The sequence below is a fragment of the Entelurus aequoreus genome, linkage group LG14 (assembly GCF_033978785.1).
Source record: "Entelurus aequoreus isolate RoL-2023_Sb linkage group LG14, RoL_Eaeq_v1.1, whole genome shotgun sequence".
Lineage (NCBI taxonomy): Eukaryota > Metazoa > Chordata > Actinopteri > Syngnathiformes > Syngnathidae > Entelurus > Entelurus aequoreus.
Window position 1 is genome coordinate 12,554,601 of NC_084744.1, and position 22,530 is coordinate 12,577,130.

Sequence of the window (22,530 nt, forward strand, 5' to 3'; positions counted from 1 at the left end):
AATGAAATTTGCTTAAAAAAAAAGTTTCTACTTCCACAATATCATGAATAAAATTTTGAATGTATATACCTGGCAGATGTTGTGAATTAATGAATAACATACAGTTCAGAAAAAAATGCTTGCCACTTTATTCCCTCCTTGTGGACATTTTTCTTTATTTCTAAAAAAAAAAAGGGTCCAAAAATGTAGGGAACATGGACTAAAATAAAAATACAAAAAGGGTATTTCTATAAAAGGAAAAAATATGAAAATACACATGCCGTCGCGGCTATCAAAAACATGAAGCGTGGGTTTATGTACAGTGGGCTGTTGTACGCTACGGACGAGGAAGACGGGTTAACATGAGTTCAGTCACATTCAAGCATTCGTTTCACCGTGAATCACATGCGGACATTTTACCCTCTTCGGGTTTAAAAAGCTGTAACAAACTTGGCGTGTCAGAAGGTAAAGAGTTCAGAGGAGAGTTTGTACATGGCCTTCAACTGTCCTTGTCCAGCGTGGTGGTGGCCAGCGTCACCGTGGTGATGGGCTGGTGGTGCATCTGCATCCGCGACATTTTCTTCTGCTCGCATTCTGTCACCAGGCCGTTGAGCTCGGCGGCGCTGTAGCCGATCAGAGTCCTCAGGTCGCACACAAATTTGTAGACGAAGCGCTTACCTTGCACCTTGCTGATCATGTCGCCGTCGTAGTAATACCTGCGGGAAATATGTGAAATCCAACGATAAATGAAGACTACCAGAACTTTGCATGCATCGATATATTGCCATGACTGTCAGTGTTTCCCACACATTCATTTATTTGTGGCGGCCCGCCACGAAAGAATTACGTCCGCCACAAATTGAAAAAAATAAAATAAAAAAATGTTTTTGTCCTGTCCAGCTTCTCAGGCAAATCATATAGCTGATGTAGATGCCCATATAGGCTGTTCAGATCTACTTTACAAAAGAGAAGTGTAGGATACTTCTCTTGTTGCCTTATTTGTATTTGACCACTACTGTTTTCTGTTTATTTGTTACTGACTGTGGCAGGACACCTCTGCCTCTGTTTCACTTTATGTTGCTGGTAAATAATATGGTTGTAGTAGTAGGCTAAAGTTAAATTATTTAGTATGCACTAATTAAAGGGGCAGAGCTTTAAGAGACATTTTAGCTTTTATATTTTATAAGATATATTTTTTGTAAGAACCACAATTAATACATATATTTCAGTGAATAACTTATTGTTCACATCTGTATATAAATATGTACATAAAGTGTTGTAATTATATTGTAAAATGGATGGATGGATGGACGTTTAAAACAAAACTGTTTATTAATTAGTAAGTATACATTTTTGAGCCTTTTTAGAGAAAATCATATCATTGTAGCAAATTATGCAAATGCTCTCAGCAAAGGAACACGTTTCTTCAATAGGAAAATGAGACGAAGGGAGTGAACACTCCAGTCATATGAGCCCACACGACAAATTTTGGAAAGTGATGGCAGTAACAAAAAAACGTTTTTTTCCAACTGTGGAAAAAAACAGCATTTCAAGATAATCAAGGGCAATTTTTTGCCAAAAAAGAGTGAGAGTCATTTTTTTTCAATGTTTGTTTACCTTCCAATTACAATGGTAAAAAAATACTAAAGTAGTGATTACTGGTAATAAAAGTTGCTTGCGAATACTTGCATTATTATTTATTATGGTCCTGCTGCAATGCAAGCAGCCCATATTATTATTATATATTATGATTACTTTAATGTTTGGTTTGCTCCCTCAATAATGCTGACAATAATATTGTTTATCGGCAATCATTTGTGGGACAAAGTGCGTAAAATATGGTATCGACCGATTGAGTCTTTGAATCAAAAAGAAGCAAGTTAACATGTAAATTGATACACGACAATAAAGCGCCATTCTATTTGGGTAACGACGACAAAGCCTTAACAACAAACACGTAACTTTAACTGATAAAAGTGAGCGCAAGGCATGCTGGGTACTTCAGCGGCTCCCTTTTCTGATGCAGTATCAGAATCAGCTTTATTGCTGCGTTGCAACCACGTGACCGAGAGGCATTTCTGGGTTTCAGGTGGTGGTCTAGGGTCACATTAGGCTACTGTTTAATTACCTAAATCAGTGCAGATTTCAGCATACTTTTAAAAATTTCGAAGCAAATTTACAAGTGATCATGAAAAAATATTCAAAATGGGATGGCGTGGGGACACTTCTCTTGAGAAAAATATTTTTTTAAAGATTTAAACCATTCGTCATCACCAAGATGTTACTGCTCGCCTTGACTTCAGTTCCTTGGACACTTACAAGGATTTAAATAGAAAAAGATTGGAGGCACATTATGTCTTTACATCTGAGGGGTCCACAAATTAAGTATTAATTCTTGAAAGACAATGTTCGTGTATTGGTAAGTAACGTATTTGATTCACATAAGTGCTGTGCTGCTGTGATTGTGACGCGAATGAGAAAAAGGTTAAGTTTGTTTGCAGTTGACTTCTTGCTACAAATATTTGTCATCTGCAGTTCATGTCTGCAGTTGTTCTTGTGGTGTGAAGTTCATGTTTTGTCTCATTATTTAGCTATAGATGTCCCTGTTGTTCAGCAATGTTTGCTAGCGATATCAAGATTGAGTATATGCTGTTAAGCCTACAAGAGATTTATTGATCTACTTTATTATTGTATTAAGGACACTGTAATGTGGTCATCCGTGTCAAATAAAGCACTTGACTTTTCTGCACAACAATTAAAGTTCTTAGTTTCTATTATGAAAATCTACAACGAAAGCACAGCGAATTGAACCAACAATTACAATATTTATTACTAGGACTTAAGATGACGTTAGTTTATTAGGTCTTCGTAGTTATTTTTAGACATAGCATCCACAAAAGAACACAGACTAATGAGAGCTCTTGTCTTTTATTTAGGTTTAGTTCTGCTCTCAAACACTGATAATATATTAGAGAATGAATGAAAGGCCTCTCAAAAATCAAATGTTCAAGCAAACATTTTACAAAGTGATCACTGCAGACACAAGCACGGTCCGATTGGATTCCACAAGATGATCCATTCATTTTCTACCCCATGTCCCATGTTTGGGGTCGCTGGAGCCTATCTCAGCTGCCCACAAGATGATGAAAGTGATATTTTAAAAAAGCCAATTCCTTTGACGCACTTTCGTTTTCCCCTGACTTTATTACCTTTATGAACCACTTCTTTCGGGACATCATGAAAGCTCTTTCCTATCTCTCAATTGGAACGACTGGAACACCGAAGAACAGAACAGCAATACGGCATTTTCTGCTCAAACTCTACACTCACTCTCGCTTGTTTCAATGCTACGCTCAAGCTGCTTGACCATCATGTGCATTAAGCCGCAAAGAAGAAAAACAGACGTGATGTCATATGCAACCCAGCGATTGGCCAAGTAGGTTTAACACAATATGGTGAAACATTGAATATACACTTTAAGTACCGTATTTTTCTGAGTATAAGTCGCTCCGGAGTATAAGTCGCACCGGCCGAAAATGCATAATAAAGAAGGAAAAAAACCATATATGTCGCACTGGAGTATAAGTCGCATTTTTTGTAGGAAATTTATTTGATAAAACCCAACACCAAGAATAGACATTTGAAAGACAATTTAAAATAAATAAAGAATAGTGAACAACAGGCTGAATAAGTGGACGTTATATGACGCATAAATAACCAAATGAGAACGTGCCTGGTATGTTAACGTAACATATTATGGTAAGAGTCATTCAAATAACTATAACATATAGAACATGCTATACGTTTACCAAACAATCTGCCACTCCTAATCACTAAATCCCATGAAATCTTATACGTCTAGTCTCTTACGTGAATGAGCTAAATAATATTATTTGATATTTTACGGTAATGTGTTAATAATTTCACACATAAGTCGCACCCCCGGCCAAACTATGAAAAAAACTGCGACTTGTAGTCCGAAAAATACGGTATACCTATCTTTACAGTCAGCACACACTTCTTACAGGACTGGAGTTATTTGTAATTGCATGTGCGCGTTATAATGTACACGCATCGCAGCATGAAATGAAAGCTACGATCTTATACAAGCTGCACACTGACACGCTAAAGCAGGGGTCCCCAAACTACGGATCCGGCCCGCCAGCGTCCAAATCAGGCCCGCGGGAAGTCCCAAGTATAAAATAAATAAATAAATTCTGTCTTTTCTTATCCACTTTGTACCGCTTGCTACTCACGGTGTCTCCTAGCCGTTCAGGCAAATCCTATTGTCTAAAAATGTATTTTCTCATCGATAACGTGACATCTCCGCGCGGAAAGTGCGCTATATACAGTATATCTAATATGTATATATATATATATATATATACAGCCCGGCCCCCGGCCAAATTGTTTTAACCCAATGCGGCCCCCCGAGTCAAAAAGTTTGGGGACCCCGGCTCTTAAAGTCTATCCAATTTACTTCATGTAGCTATAATGTAGTGTAATGTGCTGAAATGTAAGGGGTGCAGTTAGTCTAAGGAGATTGAAACACACCTGAGGGCTCTGCTAAGTTTCTCATAGTTCATGGTGGGTTTGTTCTTGCGCTGGCCCCACTTCTGTGCCACCAGCTCGGGCTGGTTGAGTTTGAACTCCCCTTCCTCGCCCACCCAGGAAATGCAGTCTCTTGCGTCTTTGTCCGTCAGCAACTCCAGCAGGAACTGCCACAATTGGATCTGACCGTTGTTGCCTGGAACCACAAGAGACATTTGCTGCATTACCATTATTATTACTACTACTACTACTACTACTACTACTACTACTATTATTCTGGAACTACTACAACTACATAAATGATAAATGGGTTATACTTGTATAGCGCTTTTCTACCTTCAAGGTACTCAAAGCACTTTGACAGTATTTCCACATTCACCCATTCACACACTGATGGCGGGAGCTGCCATGCAAGGCGCTAACCAGCAGCCATCAGGAGCAAGGGTGAAGTGTCTTGCCCAAGGACACAACGGACGTGACTAGGATGGTAGAAACTACAACTACTATTATTATTAGAGATGTCCGATAATGGCTTTTTTGCCGAGATCCGATTTGCCGATATTGTCCAACTCTTAATTACCGATTCGATATCAACCGATACCGATATATACAGTCGTGGAATTAACACATTATTATGCCTAATTTTGTTGTGATGCCCCGCTGGATGCATTAAACAATGTAACAAGGTTTTCCAAAATAAATCAACTCAAGTTACGGAAAAAAATGCCAACATGGCACTGCCATATTTATTATTGAAGTCACAAAGTGCATTCTTTTTTTTAACATGCCTCAAAACAGCAGCTTGGAATTTGGGACATGCTCTCCCTGAGAGAGCATGTCTCCCTGAGAGAGCATGAGGAGGTTGAGGTGGGTGGGGTTGGGGTGTATATTGTAGCGTCCCGGAAGAGTTAGTGCTGCAAGGGGTTCTGGGTATTTGTTCTGTTGTGTTTATGTTGTGTTACGGTGCGGATGTTCTCTCGAAATGTGTTTTCATTCTTGTTTGGTGTGGGTTCACAGTGTGGCGCATATTTGTAACAGTGTTAAAGTTGTTTATACGGCTACCCTCAGTGTGACCTGTATGGATGTTCACTTGGGTGTGTGTGAAAAGCCGTAGGTATTATGTGGTTGGACCGGCACGCAAAGGCAGTGCCTTTATGGTTTATTGGCGCTCTGTTCTTCTCCCTACGTCCGTGTACCACTCCGTACAGCGGCGTTTTAAAAAGTCATAAATTTTACTTTTTGAAAACGATACCGATAATTTACGATATTACATTTTACAGCATTTATCGGCCGATAATATCGGCAGTCCGATATTATCGGACATCTCTAATTATTATTATTCTGGAAGCAAATGTATCGAATAAACCAGGAAGTACAACTTGGAAAAACTTTCGGGACATCACGCAAGATCTAAGCTTCAAAATAATAAACTGTTTTGCTTTTACAATGAAAGGGTACCCGTGATGGCAAGGAGGACAAAAATATCATGATGGCCGTAGAACTGGAAATGGAACAAAACAAGTGGTACACGTGTCTCTGTCCTGGCTGCTTAGGACACTAAAACTATTCAAAGTATAGTGTAAGGATGTGAAGAGACTCACCTTCCAGACACACACTCACAATTTGTGTCACATGTCCTGGTTGTTAATGTTTGGGTATTACTATTCAGCAGTTAACTCACTTATATATATTTATATTTTTATACTTTATACCTGTCATCAAAGGGTGAATAGTTTTAGTTTACTTTCATTATTCAGTCGTTTACTTATTTTTAGACTTGTATGACACAAAAGAAACATTGCCTGTGCATTTAATAAAGATGTTGTAATGGCCGCATTTTATCCTTGGGACTGATTATTGTTATTTGTAATATTACGTAGGGCTTTATAATATTACCTAGGGCTAGGCGATAAAATGATATCAATATATATTGGAATAGACATGTAATCAATATCAAAAATGCGTTTGACAGCATGTTCGCTAATTGTTTTTCTTCGTAGAAAGACACTCGCTCTCTGGTAACTCAGTAACACAGGAAGTGAGCACTGAGCAGAGAGTGTGACACGCTAATAGCCAATCATGTAACAGTATCACTTTTGGTTGCGCCATCTTTTTGTGTCGCCGTTGATTATTTGCAAGGAGTGAGAACAAAAACTAAAAATTATTGCTGCAGAGAGCAAATAAATTATTGATTAAACAGGAAAAGTCACCTCGACAGTATGACATTTTTTTTTCTATAACAGACTGTAGTCTGACTAATGTGGTCTGTAAATTATGCAAAGGGTTTGTCGCTACCAAGACTGGTAATACACACCACCAGTGCTCATGCTTTAGAGTACAGCTGTAATTTCCTGGCACTAAACCTGCAGGAAAATATTCTTCTCAGGTTTCTCTTTGTTTCATTTTCACATTTTGCACTCTATTTTCTTACACTTTGTTAAGCATTTTCAACATATTTCTTATTTTTCCACCTTCATTTTAAGAGGTTATTGTTAAGTGTTTATTGTGATTTCAGAGTTGTGTTTGCGTTGATTGTTTTCCATGGTTGTGTTGACATTTCTTTTACTTTATGCCTTTTTAGCTGAAGGGATTATAATCAGAGAAAGCTTATATTTTAAATAAAAATGTTTACATTTAATATATTTTTCTTTTGGTCCTTATTTTCGATAGGTAATAAAAAATATCAGTAATTATTAGGGATGTAACGGTATTGTAAATACTGCATTACCGCGGTTTCAAAATTCTCACTATGCCGGGTTGAGTGACGATAAACGATAGCTGGGAGTACACTCGCGGGTGTAGTTTTTTCTGGCACTGAGTGAGCCAGTCTGAGAAGCAAACCACATTTCCAATAATCCCCTGTGCAGCGCAGCTCAGTAAAAGATAACGCCAAACACATAGGAGCACAACGGAAAACTCAAGTGAATGGATTGTCCCGCAAATATAAAATCGGACATTTGGACGCATTTTGGCTTCGCAGTCAAGGAAAATAAAGAGAAGAAAACGTGACAGACAAGCAAAATACAGTTTGCATATCTTGCCAGACCGTGATTGTCTACAAGTCTGGAAATACAAGCAACATGAGAAATCACTTGATAAATCATCACCCGGAAAAGATTATTGACGCTAAACCAAGATGTATGCTAGGCTAAACATGAATTTGTGAGGCGTTTCAAATTATAAATAAATGATAAATGGGTTATACTTGTATAGCGCTTTTCTACCTTCAAGGTACTCAAAGCGCTTTGACAGTATTTCCACATTCACCCATTCACACACACATTCACACACTGATGGCGGGAGCTGCCATGCAAGGCCCTAATCAGCAGCCATCAGGAGCAAAGGTGAAGTGTCTTGTCCAAGGACACAACGGACGTGACTAGGATGGTAGAAGGTGGGGATTGAACCCCAGTAACCAGCAACCCTCCGATTGCTGGCACGGCCACTCTACCCACTTCGCCACGCCGTTTTCCTCATGACAACCGGTTTACAATGTCAGATTAAAGACTGAAACTGAAAGTTTTTAACGCTTGATTGTTACTTGAAACACTGGTCCTTCACTGTTCTTTGCACTTTAAAAATACCTCTTGGTAGTAATAAATAGGATACCAAACATTTGAGCATTAGGTTTGTGTTTATTTACAGTAAGTGTGATTATCCTTAACATAAGTAGACATTTTAATTGTCCACACTAATTTTTTTTTTTTTTTACATTACTGCAATAATATTGTACTATAGCCTTAATAGTACCGTAATAATATTGTACCCTGAGAGTTTTAATATTTTTACATCCCTAAAAATGATCGCTATCGACCAATATAAAACACTTATATCGTGATACAGTTTTCAGCCATATCGCCCAGCCTATGACTTTGAAATTGTGTCTGACCTTTAGGGTTCCACTGTACGTTCCAACCCATCTTGTGTATTAATACGTGACAGAGAGCAGCAGATGGGTATCGACGTGGGCCTACCTGTGCGGTTGCCAGGTGAACTGCGCTCCTCTCCTGAGATGCGAGGCGTTCGAGGCCCACGGTTTTGCTTCATCACCTTAATGGCAGTGGGTGTGCTGACTTGAGCCGGGATTATCTGCACAGCTGGAGAGCGAGCGGGGGTGAGGGGCAAGAAAGATTGTCCACCGATCAAAACAAAGCAGTCAGATGCTTTCAGGGGAAAAAAGCTTTTATTGGCCAGCAAAACTCACGTTGATCAATTGTGACCGTGGCATCCCCTCCAGACTGGTCCTGGCTCGCCAACACATCTGAAAAATTAAAACGTTCACTCGGCAAAAAAGTCACAGAACCTATAATCATATATATTTACCTATATCTGTATTTATATATATATATATATATATATATATATATATATATATATATATATATATATATATATATATATATATATATATATATATATACTGTACATAGATATCAGTGGCGTGCAGTCACTAGAGGCAGGGGAGGCACGGCCTCACCTGCCATCATGGAAAGAAAAAAAAAAGTAAAAAGAAAAAAATTTAATTAAATTGTTATATGTATCCAGTGATTATACTAAAGTTATTTTCCATTTAACTTCACCAGTTTTAGATTATTTTTATTTTTATTTTCACATTTGCCGTTCAAATACTGAAAAGAGACGGTGCGGTGATCAGCAGCCAGTTGAGGCACGTCACTGCGTTGTGCCTCAACATGGATTGTTCGCAATGACTTGGCTAACTGCTGGCCTGCTGTGCAGTGAGACCGTATTGCTATATGAATTATATTATACATTTCCATAGTTTAGTTAGCTGAGGTATATAATGTACAGTGTATTTTGTCAACAACTGTATGTGTGTAACGTATTTCTTGTGCTGAGCGATCATAAAACTGGAGGCTCGTCTCATAAACCCGCCTCCTGGTGCCAAGCACCTCCGCCGCAGAATGCACCACCCGACGGGAGCGCCACACCAACCAAAGCCCACACCCAAACCCTCCACGTGCAAGACCGAATCCACCCGAAAAAAGTCACTTAACAAGAAGCCAAAAAGTGCAAAAACAACAATGCTCGCGCGGCGCGCCGGAGGAGCCGTGAACAGGGACACAACATTAGGTACACCTGCAGACTGCAGCGCGGATTTCATATTTCATTCATTCACAACTCTTCCAACACGAACACCACTGCTCCCGCACTTATAAGTAAAGGTAAGACCATAATAACGTTTTTTTTATTAAATGTGCTTTTTTGTGTGCTACAGTTTGTAAGTGTAAAGTTAAAGTTAAGTTAAAGTACCAATGATTGTCACACACACACTAGGTGTGGTGAAATTTGTCCTCTGCATTTGACCCATACCCTTGATCACCCCCTGGGAGGTGAGGGGAGCAGTGGGCAGCAGCGGCGCCGTGCCTGGGAATCATTTTTGGTGATTCAACCCCCAATTCCAACCCTTGATGCTGAGTGCCAAGCAGGGAAGAATGCTGGTATGAGCTTTTAAACAACCCGTTAACTGCTGCCAATCAAATGGTGAATAAGATACTCTTTAGGGTTCATATGTTTGTAAATCTGACTGTGATGAAGTCAGTGCCTCACCTGACATGAACCTCACCGCACGCCACTGATATATATCATAAAAAAATCAAAACCATGGTTGCTTACATTTGCGTAGCAGCTCAAGGTGACTCCACAGTATCTCTCCGTTTGGCACTTTCTGAAGGAATTCATCTTGGTTGAAAGAGCAGAGGTCACGACCTGGGATGTGAATGCTGCCGATTTCCATCTCGTCTATACTGAATTCCTTCATAACCCACACGGCCCAGTGGATCACTTGGTCAGCTGTCCACAGGAGCGGATCTAACGGGAACAAATACCAACATGTTGCATTGATTTGTCACAATAATGGAGCTCCTCTTTCCGCTATAGGTTGTATTCAGTCATGTGACTTTTAAACAAAAGTAAACAAAGTGGTGGGCCACCAAACCAACACGGCTATTGTGCAGCAAACAGAGTGTGACTATTGGAGCCCGTAAGGGGCCTAGATCCTACCATTTAAAGCAGATACGAGTGAAAAAATTTAAGTATGCAATGGAATCTATCCCTATACGTTATCAAAAAAGGTTTTGTCGAGTGATCATAAGGATTATTCGTCTGTCGCATTCCCAGACATGTCAAACTATCAGGTGCTCCAGGCGTCATTCTACACGACAAAACAGATGAAAACTTAGAAAAACATGAAGGTCTACAAAATATGTGTGTGGCTGGGTCAAAGAAATTGATATAAAAACTCTCCCGGATGAATCATGCATCGTTATTGCGCGGCTAATGTTGCTTTTCATGATTTAACTTTGCTTCTACCTCCATGTTTGTTGCTGCTGCATGTGTCATTACCACTACACATGGTTTTCCACGTCTTTATCAAAATATAACTATAGATGTTAGCATTGTGTATATGCTGAAAGCTTCATTTATGATTGTTGCCATTTATAAAAGCTTAACTCTTTTAGGTTTTGCTCACATTCGCTTTCTTTTATTTAGACTCGCCAAGTTGGTGCTTTGCAAAAGACTCGTAGCAAACATTTGTTTGAAGAACGCTCTAACAAGACAAAATACAAATTATATCAAAATAATACTTAAATGGGATAAACAAAACGTTGAAAGCATGTCATACAAACCTTTGACAAGTGTGTCTATGAATGTTCTCATTCATCCAGGTCATTGAAATCTCAGGGCATTCAATCGATCACAACTGGACTGTTCGGTTTGTCTTAGAAAACGTTTCGCCTCTCATCCAAGTATCAGTTTGTGCTCATAGACTTAGATTGGTCAGATCTAGTCTTTAACGAAGTGATCACTGCAAACTTGTACATTCTTCGACTCTGCTCCCTTGGACTGCAGTGCGTGCCACTTTTGTCGTCTTCTTTTGTAAAATCTTGCACTCTTTCGGCCTTCTTGAATACCTTTCAAGGAACTCTGATGAAAGTTTTAACCTTACGCGATTTGAAAGGTTGTAACAGCTTAAAACAACACAAATATAGGGCATTTATCTTTGAGAAAGGCAAAATGCCGCCCGGAACGCTATGACACAGATGATTGCTGGCCCACCACTTCGAGCGTAACATAGTTAATGAGTCGAACGTGACGTCAGGTGAATACAACCTATAGGCTAGCTTTTTTTCCCCTGCCCTTTTTCCTCACCGTATGGTATGCCGAGTCGCACTTGCTCTTTGCGGTAGCCTTCCAGTGCGGCGGCCCAGCGTGTGACCTGCTCCGAGGTCTCGTCGGACAGGCCAGACCGCTCTACAGCGATGAGCTGTCCCTCCTCCACTAGGGAGCCTTCCTCCCCGGCGGCGTCCGGGTCGATCACCACCTCCACTGTCTCCACCGGTTTCACAATCTCCAAAATGTTCAACTTCTCCTCACCTGGACAAGAGAGTGGGGGGGTTAAAAGGGAAATGTCGAGTTTGAGTGTATAGCATTGGGTGACTTGGAAGATTGTGATCAAGTGAGCACCTGGTTTGGTAATAATCTGCAAGCTGAGCTGCACAGTGCCGTCTGTTTTGACGCCCTGATCGAAGAGGCTGTGATCAGGGTGCAGCTGGAAGGAAGAACCGTAATCCTCAAATATGTTTTTCATGTTATACACACAAATATCAAAAGCTTCAAATTTCAAACCAATAAGGGGCAGCAGCTGTACCAGCAGTAGGATGCCTGGCATGAGAGATTGGTGTTTTCCACCAGTGAGTCGCAAGATGCTTGGTAAAGATGTGATGTTTGTGAACGAGTGGAGTCTTTTGAACAGCTCTTTTAAGTAAACGACGATAACGTATTTACAGTTGTGAGACGTTTGTTTGCGAGGAGACGTTCTTAATTGTGCGTTAGGGAGGGGCAATATGGCTTAACATCTTTATCGGGATACATGTTGAAGCCTCCTGCAATAATGATATACCGTAAATGAAGATATATTATTTGGTATGATAATAGAACCATTTAAAAACTACTTGCAAAGGGTCTTAATTTGGCACCTGACGTATGCAGTAACATATTGAATTGTTTATGTATTATTTTATCCAAATTATTATTAAACTACTCGCTAATTTACTGTTAATATCTGGTTGATTTATGTTAAAACACAGTTATATCTACACCTCTGTTAAAATGTACTAAGCAATTTTGTTTCTGTTGTTTGGATACTTTACATCAGTTTTGGGTGATACTACAAATTAGCGTATCGATTAAAATTTTCAAGATCATTGAATGATTATATTTTTTTATAAAATTATAATCAGACAAAAACACAGGATGGTGGTGTAACAACATCAATTAAATATTAAAATTATATCCTACTATTGGCTCTGATTTGAATATTTTGTTTTTTGCCCTTAAAGCCCTCCTGTGTCCAGGGACTTATTTGTTGACTTTATAAACAATTTTTAAAAATTACAAAATATTTTTGGCGTATTAAAAATATTGATCTAACCACTGTAGTCTCGATTAGATACTGATATTATACTCTCTATCGTTTCTGTCGATATTTGTATCAATCTACTCATCTTTGTTTACATTCGAGAGCCAGAGCTTGCGGTTAGCATATTGTCCTACAGTATGTAGTGTAGCATGTTTAGCTATTCCTCATACTCCAGTAAGGATGGGAAATGATAAGATTTTTTCAGTTCTGATTTCCTTTTTGATTTTGCATAAGAATTCGGTTCTTTATTGATTCTCATTTGGATGAAAAGATAAACAAGTTGATTAGCATTAACTTTGTTTTGTTTCGAGAAACATGAATGTACAAACTCAACAGTAAGGGTTTTAAGAGACCGACAACCTCCATCGGGTGCCAGGATCAGGGTTCCTAAGTCAGAAAAAGAAAAAAAATGAAAATAATAATAATAAAATTAATAATGTGCTGTACAAATAAACAAAATATTGCAAAAAAAAATTATTTTAGAAGACTATGAGCTGACCACTCAAAAGTAAAAGTATACGTCAGGTCGTGACAAAAACAAGCAACTCAAGGCCAATAAAACTGTGCATTGTGCAATTCTGCAACCATCAGCCATTAACATTAACCATTATTTTGCAAAAAACTAAAGATATTCGTTTTTTTCAGGAAGGATATGAGATTTCCTCTGACTCATTACGATGTGTTTGCTTTGAACAATTCTTAGACACTGAGACAGGAAGGAGGCACGCGCAGCATGCCAGTCATGCGCTGTTTTGTCACGATTTTCATGATAAATATTGATTTCATGTTCACAGTCATAATAGCAACTTTTACAGTGAGTTGTAAACATGACAGATGTGTTAGTTAGTTAGTTACCTGCAGTACATTGCTGACATCGCCGCCGTTGCTGCTGGTGGAGATTCACTTACGGCTCAGGCGGGATGGTAAACGCATCATTCATTCAAAGCTTTCACATGCTGTGTGTGCTGATGTTTCTGCTAGTATTTCCTCTCCCTTTGATTAAATATCCACTTTGAAAGTATTGCAAGTTGCCCTGTTGTCTTCCTTCACGTGAATAATTATCTAGCTTATGTGCCGTTTCCGCTACGTGCGTGGTGACGTCACACGCTTTTACAGGAATAGATAAGGGAATCGTTAACAAAACTGGCAAATGATCCCCAGAAATCGAAACACTGGGAGCCGGTTCTCAAAAGAACCAGTTTTCGATTCTCCTCCCTATTCTGCAGTGATACGTGTAAGAAATATATTTTATTTACTGCCATGGAGGCAAGGATTACTGACATAGAAGTGGCTTTGCACTGTGGAGAGACGTTAGCTATTAACGAGAATGCTACAGTGCGTTGAGGATGCCTTTGTTTGCTTGTCGGTGTCAAGTTTGCAGGACATAGGTAGAATATGTCACTAACATGCATTATCACAATATAACAATAGTATTAAAAGCTCCATCGTCAGCTAAATGTATATAATTTTTGTTGTATATATCACATAATCCTATCATGCACCTCAATAGAACGAGATAGGACGCAGAAGTTATTTAACTTTAAGGAGATTAATTAAGATGAAGAGACCCAAGGCTTAATAGGTTCATTAAATTTTTGATTAGGAGCGTGACCCAGCCGCACTGCATTTTTAATAGCTGTAAATTTCATCCATCCATTCATTAGAATCATCAAAATGATCAAGAAATTGAAAAAATGATTATGAAATATGACACTCAGCGTGTTGTGGTGACTAATTTAGGTCCCCACGAGTCATCAAGGGGTGATGATTGGTGCAGCAATCAAACCAGTTGAGAACCACTGCTTTACACTCAGAGCCGTGCATGGAGAAAGTATGGACACCAAGGACCATGCTTGGAAGCATGCAATTACAGCCGTTCTGATGTTAGTTTTCATGATTAAATAAACCAAAAATTATAAGTCTCAATACAGTTCTAAACATATTCCATCTCATACACTTACAATAACACATGCTTTTATTTAGTCAAATTATAATTTTGCGCCCGTAATTGATGTACTTTGCTGGATACATACAACGTATTACCCTCATTTTGCCAAAATCCTCATTAGCTTTGGACCAACAATTACAGAGAAATCATGACTTGTTTGTAGTATGTCAACTGTGGTGGCCGCCTCCAATGTATTGTTTGTGGTCACCGCGCTATATTTATATGCCTGTGCTTTTACTGTGACAAATCATAGCTTCCTGATTTCATTATCACCATATTAACTTGAATACTGAACTAATGCTGCTTTTTACAGCAATACTTATTAGTTTAGTTTGGTTTATTGGTGACACATGCAGAAAAAGTGCAATTTTGAAGCAACGTTTTGTCAGGCAAAGTCTGTTACTTCACTGTTACTGAGAGTGCGATACACCATGTTTCCCATGTGTATTCATGCTTGCTTACCTCACACAATAAACTATTGTTATTGGCTCTACAGTCTTACCGCGGAAACCTTCACTTCCTATGTTTCCTCTTTTCTGTCTTGGTTGCGGAAAATGTATGCATTGCTTCCTGCATTTTTTGCGAGCGGTGCATCCCCATGCAGCACAACAGAGCATGTTTGCAGGGCAAACACTTGGCAAGGACTCTTCATCTAAAAGAAATGTATAATGAGGAAGTGCAGTGTCCCTAAACTGCGGCTTCAAACTGGTACGTAACATGGCGCCCTGTAGTCACATGAGCGTCTTTTGACCAATTTAGGAGATCACTTGAAACCGGGTTGTCCATACTATATATTCTATACACAACTCTTTTCACACTGACCCACTGTTCCCCCATGAGGTTCAAATTAGTATTACATAAGACAGAAATAATTTCTTTAAACTGACTTGCTGTTCCCCCATGAGGAGCAAATTGGTATTACATAAGAAAGAAAAAACGTCTTTAAGGTTGTTTTGTGCAATTGTCACTATAAAATATATCTAATTATATATATTAATTAATATATTAAACACAAACAGTGTTACCTGAATGTCCTGCAAGCATATGTCATATGCTTCTAGTGGGATCTGGATGCGTGGCTCCAAAAGCTTCTTCAAATTGCCCACTGGCTCGTTGATGTCGATGTCTTGCTGAATTAGATCCGATGCCATAATGGTCTGTTCCTCCATGCTACAAGCAAGAGAGAGAAAAAAAGTCTGTGTAACGTCATGCCACTACGGAAGAAAAGTATGGTGAAGAAATGCATCTTTCTCACCCTTCCTCCAGGCATCCTTGTTTTTCACGTTCGTCGATCTCGATCTCTATCATCTCTTCTCCTTCGCCCTTTGACATGGTCTCAAGAGTCGAGCTGCAGAAATGTGATGGACACACTGTTACACTTGTGCTTTATTCCAAAAAGGACATTGTTCCAAATAATGAATTGTGTTTTACATCTGTATGCTTTAGGTTTGTTTAAAAACAAGTCGTCGTGATGTTTTCGGGTTGAGCGGGAACATCTCATGAAAATTGGAGCCATGTTTTAACGGGACAGTGACTGTATGAAAAACATGAAGGCATGTCATTTCTGTCACTGGTTGCACGTTTAATCGCATTAAATGACATGTCTTTATTACCCACACAAGTGAGTGAACATTCCCTGGGTTCACTTTTTCTTCCCAAAACAAATGTATGTCCCTCTCTAGCTACAGTTTAAACTAATGCTAGCGAGTAAGTCCAGATGTTTTGGACGGATCTTTCAGGATTCCCTGTGACATTTCTACGGCAACCAATGGCGGTGATGTTTGTAACTCAAATGATTGATTGCAACTTAAAGCATAACATTTACTGGGTAGACAGTTCTTATCTCAAAACACTCTTGAGTTGTCGTACTCTTAAGTTGAGGTACAACTGTAAATTATTCTGGGGGCTACATTTTCAGAAAAATATAACTTAGGAAAACAGGAAGTGTTAAGTGAGCAATGGGAATGACACGCTAAACTATCAAGTTTGATTGCGCCATCTTGCTGTCTCGCTGTTGATTCTCTGCATGGAATGAGAAGGGAAACTACAAATGAGTGCTGCAGAGAGCGAATAAGTTGTCAAAAAGACAGGAAAAGCCACCTCAAATGTTTGGAAGTTTTTGGGATTCTTTCAAACGGACCGTAGTCATTCGCCGTGTTCATCTTTTCTTTTCAACCCTTGTCTATCTACTATTCGGATGTGCGGAAACAACAGGTAGGAACTAAAGTGCAGGACTGTATAAATAAAACAAATAACAAAATATAACAAATGTGCAACTTTAAAATAATAATTTGGTCCAATAATATTTCAATAATAATCACTGTATAACATAAATTAATTTTTATACTTAAATTACAATAACTGACCAAATTTAATGTTACACAGACAACGTAACTTCCTGTCAGTAAATCTGCAAAAAAAATTCTTCTCAGGTTTCTTTAAGTTTACATTTTCACACTTTGCACTATTTTCAAGTGGTAGAAAATGGATGGATGGATGGATGCACGATTTTGTTACACTTTTTAAAACGCCTCTGTGTACACAGACGTAGGAAGAAATACAGAGCGCCAATAAACCTTAAAAGGCACACAATATCTACGTCTTTTGACACACTCACAAGTAAATGCATACAGGTCACACTGAGGGTGCCGTATAAACAACTTTAACACTGTTACAAATATGCGCCACACTGTGAACCCACACCAAACAAGAATGACAAACACATTTCGGGAGAGAAAACATCCGCACCGTAACACAACATAAACACAACAGAACAAATACCCAGAACCCCTTGCAGCACTAACTCTTCCGGGATGCTACAATATACACCCCCCCGCAACCCCCCTCACCTCAACCTCCTAATGCTCTCTCAGGGAGAGTTTGTCCCAAATTCCAAGCTGCTGTTTTGAGGCATGTTCAAAAAAAATAATACACTTTGTGACTTGAGTTGAAGTTGTTCTCTTATTTTGGAAAACTTTGTTACATTGTTTAATGCGTCCAGCGGGCATCACAACAAAATTAGGCATAATAATGTGTTAATTGCACAACTGTATATATCGGTGTCGGTTGATATCGGCATCTGTAATTAAGAGTTGGAGAATATCGGAATATCGTCAAAAAAGCCAATTATCGGACATCTCTAATAAAATCGGTTGTACTTTTTGCTAACAGTCCATCAATTTTTTTTACATTTGTGCTTATTTTACATAAGGATTGTGAATGATAGGCAAAGTTCCCCCAAAATTCAGTTCCTCTTTAACACGCAGGCCTGATCTGATGTAATTCAGAGACCTCATGTGGCCCCCGGCCTGCCAGTAGAATATCTATCAGAGTGTGCATGTTGTCTGAGGGCCTGTCAGCCTCCACTGGGGCAGTTGACCTCCTGTCTGCTACAGCTGCTAGCGTTTAGCAACACTCGAGGGCGAGGCTTTGGCTTTTAGAGGCCAAACGCTAGGCCTTAAGAAATACACACTTAAAATGTCCGTTTACGTTTAGTAAACACGTTGTGGGAATCACATTAGCCACGAATTCAACGTCAATGCCGAGCAAGTTAGTCGGTGACGCTGGCGGAAATAGCCAAAAAAAAAAAAGTTAGCAACATTCCCGAAAGCCGTCGAAGGCGTGGGGCGAGGCAAGCAGAAGAAACACTTAATCGTTTAAACAAAAACACCCAGTGTTTTTGACTGTTTTTTTTTAACTAAATACAGGCGTTCGGTAACATGTTGGGACTGTGAATGGGGCAAAGTTTTAGAAACGGAAATAGAATAAACGGAAACAAAACAGCATAGGGCAAATGGAAAGGAGCCGGAAATCCTGGCAAAGGTTTAACTGCGTTGATACTTCCGAGAGCAGCACGGCTCAGCAAGACACGCGTTGTTAAGAGGGTAAAGTAGAAGTGAACATAGCGACTAAACGTATATTTTATCTTAAATTAATGCATTTTTTTTATTGCGGACAAAGCTGAGCGGCGCCATTTATCTTTTGACTACGTGTGTTAATGCACGGAGTGGTTAGCGGGCGGCTAAGCTAATTCTCACCGCGGGTAACTTCCGACTTTCAAAGTCAAATGTACAGCTATGTATATCTTCTCGGTGGTTAAACGGCGATCATAGCGGTGTTATAAACATCACATTTTGTGCCGTTTTTCCTCTTTAAAGATAGGCGGCCTTCCACGCGAGGCTAACGATGGCTAGCTCTGCGATGCTAGCAGCAAAATAGCGGGAATAGAGCAGAAGTGTGGCTAACAAAATGGACGCACTTTGTTATTCCACTTCGTTTAGGAAAGTAGACCAAACCATACCTGGAAACAAGGTCTTTGGAAACAATGATGGAATTGAACCAATAGTGGGTGATAGGCAGAGTATATTCCCTCAGTCAAGGCGAACTTTTTGGTCACAACTACACACTCAACAACACCGAGGAGGGCGGAGACTAACTGGCATGACTGAAGTTAGCCTCAAAAAGTTGCCTGGAAAGCAAACACGACCGTCTGAACTTGTTTGTGTTCCCGAATCAAACACACTAACAAATCCAAGCAGCATTTTGTGCCTCAATTATTATCAACAAATAACGTGTTTTGACAAAATGAGGAAGTCGAAAACAAGATAGTCCGCACAGTCCACCCACAAAAAGAAGTCATGATATATATATAAAAAAAGAAAATGTTGCACAAAACAAGCATGTACGTTTTTAAATGATTATTGATCATGATTAAAAAAACAAATGTTGCACAATACACGCATGTACGTTTTAAATGAAGAACCAATTTTGTGTACCGTCCTGACAGCAAAATCTACAGGTTTGTGAATCTGTTTTCTTCTCTTGTGTTGTCTTGAGTTTTTAAAGATGCCAACTCAATAAACATAAGTATGTGGCATATATTATTTGTGCTCTCCTGTATTTACAATAATGTATTACCAAAACACGGGGGTCATGTATTTCCACACACTCCCGATTATGTACTGCTGTAATTATAACCATTGCTAATAACACGATTAATCTGTTCATCAGCATAAATACAATTCCACATATTAGTTTGCACATCTTGGGTTTAGACCTTACTGTTACAAGATCTAGGTTACATTATGTGGGGTTATTTTCGTCGTTATACTCGATTTTTCACCAGTTCACAACGACTTTTATTTTGAAATTCACCCGCCACACAGAATGTTGATGTACATTTCCGGTACGGACTTCTTCGAAACAAAAGTACGTGCGTAAATGTTGCTTCACTTTTAAATGTGTATGTAAATACACGATAATTATACTATCTTACTGAGACAAATGGTTAGGAGTGAAACAATGCTTTCATTGATTAACGCTTAGTGCCATACTGTTTGTCTTAAATGTAAACCATTCTAATAACGTTGACATTGGGGTTCTTTTATTCTGAAAGGAGTCGGACAGGAAAGCGTGTTGTTGCTGGTTGGACACAGGCGAGCCAAGATGGCGGAGTACCTGGCGTCGATTTTTGGGACAGAAAAAGACAAGTATGTAGTTTTTAAAAAAGATTATATTGTTATGTGCACCCTTCTCTGCATATTCGAAGTTAAATAACACACTCCTGCTTGTTAATATATTGATTAATTTTGGAATAGCTCACGTTTCTGCAGCGGCTAATGCGAGCTATAGCTGCTAGGCTAGCTAACACTTGGTGGCTAGTTAGCTTAATGCCACGCCGCTAGTGTTTTATGGCCTGTGGCATCAATGTGGATAATAGTACTAGAATTCTATCTTAAGATAATTGGTTAGGTAAATCAATAATATAGCTTAAATTCCTATACACCGGAAGTGGTCAATTTTGCCAGAACAGGCGCGTAATCGGCTGCTATCTATTGGAGTCTTTGTTTCAATGAAAAACCATGTAGCATCTCCGCACGATTCTCAAAATACGATTGCTGTTTATGCTCCCTAAATATTCCTCTACATCACATGGTAGATTAATAATATACGCGTTTTATGGATTAACTGTTTCCATAAGCACCGTATTATGTTTTTTCATTCATTCATTCATTAGTAGTTAATTGACTTTCATAAATGAGTATTACATCTTATAATACAAATATTGAATTATTAATGAATAAATATGGTAATAATTGGAGTCAATACCATTGTTTGGCAAATCGGTTTATGGCTCTATTTGGATTATAATTAAGTTATATGCAGTATAACATTTCTCATTTTCAGTCATTTTAAATTGTCTCGTGTTTTTCTCTCCCCAGAGTAAACTGCTCTTTTTACTTCAAAATCGGTGCCTGTCGACATGGAGACCGCTGTTCTCGATTACACAATAAGCCAACGTTCAGCCAGGTAAGATCATCATTTAGTTTACTATAACTACAATATTATGAGCTTTGATTTAGGTTTTACTCTTGTCAATTTATAAAATTGTTTGTTCTCACGAATGTACCACAGCCACAACATGAAATGCACATTCATTCATACATGTTATATGCAACTTTGCAAAATGACTGACCTTTAATCGTCCTTGTGATGCAGACAATTGCTCTCCTGAACATTTACCGCAACCCTCAAAACAGCGCTCAGTCTGCTGATGGCCTCACCTGTAAGTCTCCAATCCACACATATTAAATCAAAAGAAAGTCTTGCTTAACTGTTTGTTGTTCTCCGTTATTACCGCTAGGTGCCATCAGCGACATGGAGATGCAGGAGCACTATGATGAGTTTTTTGAGGTACCTTGAAGATTATAGATGCTTCTTATTCTTGCTTGCAACCATTTCTGCACAGTAGTGGACTAAGATCCTAATACATTCTGCTAAACAGCATGTGCAATCTATAAAATAGTGTGCTACCGTATTTTTCAGACTATAAGTCGCAGTTTTTTCATAGTTTGGCCGGGGGTGCGACTTATACCCAGGAGCGTCTTATGTGTGAAATTATTAATACATTACCGTAAAATATAAAATAATATTATTTAGCTCATTCATGTGAAAGACTAGACGTATAAGATTTAGCGATTATGAGTGACAGATTGTTTGGTAAACCTATAGCATGTTCTATATGTTATAGTTATTTGAATGACTCTTACCATAATATGTTACGTTAACATACCAGGCACATTCTCGGTTGGTTATTTATGCGTCATATAACGTACACTTATTCAACCTGTTGTTCACTATTCTTTATTTATTTTAAATTGCCTTTCAAATGTCTAAATGTCTATTCTTGGTGTTGGGTTTTAACATAAATTTCCCCCAAAAATGCGACTTATACTCCAGTGCGACTTATATGTTTTTTTCCTTCTTTATTAAGCATTTTCGGCCGGTGCGACTTATACTCCGAAAAATACGGTATTAGTGGGCGTGTTTCATCTACCATATTTTCCGGAGTATAAGTCGCACGGGCCGAAAATGCATAACAAAGAAGGAAAAAAACATATATAAGTCGCATTTTTTTGGGAAATTTATTTGATAAAACCCAACACCTAGAATAGACTTTTGAAAGGCAATTTAAAATAAATAAAGAATAGTGAACAACAGGCTGAATAAGTGTACGTTATATGACGCATAAATAACCAACTGAGAACGTGCCTGGTATGTTAACGTAACATATTATGGTAAGAGTCATTCAAATAACTATAACATATAGAAA

General features: G+C 38.8%; 2 protein-coding genes across 2 annotated transcripts in view; one reads left to right on the forward strand and one right to left on the reverse strand.

The window, feature by feature from the left end:
* On the reverse strand, positions 1 to 19,267 carry LOC133664383 (GA-binding protein alpha chain-like). Its single transcript, XM_062068954.1, has 10 exons — positions 19,219 to 19,267; positions 16,174 to 16,266; positions 15,944 to 16,088; positions 12,016 to 12,100; positions 11,701 to 11,925; positions 10,165 to 10,359; positions 8,735 to 8,791; positions 8,505 to 8,627; positions 4,534 to 4,726; positions 1 to 695 (listed from the first exon to the last, which is right to left on the reverse strand). The coding sequence occupies exons 2-10, from the start codon at positions 16,248 to 16,250 to the stop codon at positions 479 to 481; spliced, it is 1,317 nt and encodes a 438-aa protein (XP_061924938.1). The 5' UTR covers positions 16,251 to 16,266; positions 19,219 to 19,267; the 3' UTR covers positions 1 to 478.
* Positions 18,675 to 22,530, forward strand: part of LOC133664384 (splicing factor U2AF 35 kDa subunit) — a 9,597-nt gene continuing 5,741 nt past the window's right edge. The window contains exons 1-5 of the mRNA XM_062068955.1: positions 18,675 to 18,802; positions 20,314 to 20,407; positions 21,140 to 21,227; positions 21,417 to 21,483; positions 21,562 to 21,611. Of these exons, the coding sequence (XP_061924939.1) occupies positions 20,364 to 20,407; positions 21,140 to 21,227; positions 21,417 to 21,483; positions 21,562 to 21,611 (249 nt within the window). The 5' untranslated portion in view covers positions 18,675 to 18,802; positions 20,314 to 20,363. The remainder of the gene's footprint in view (positions 18,803 to 20,313; positions 20,408 to 21,139; positions 21,228 to 21,416; positions 21,484 to 21,561; positions 21,612 to 22,530) is intronic.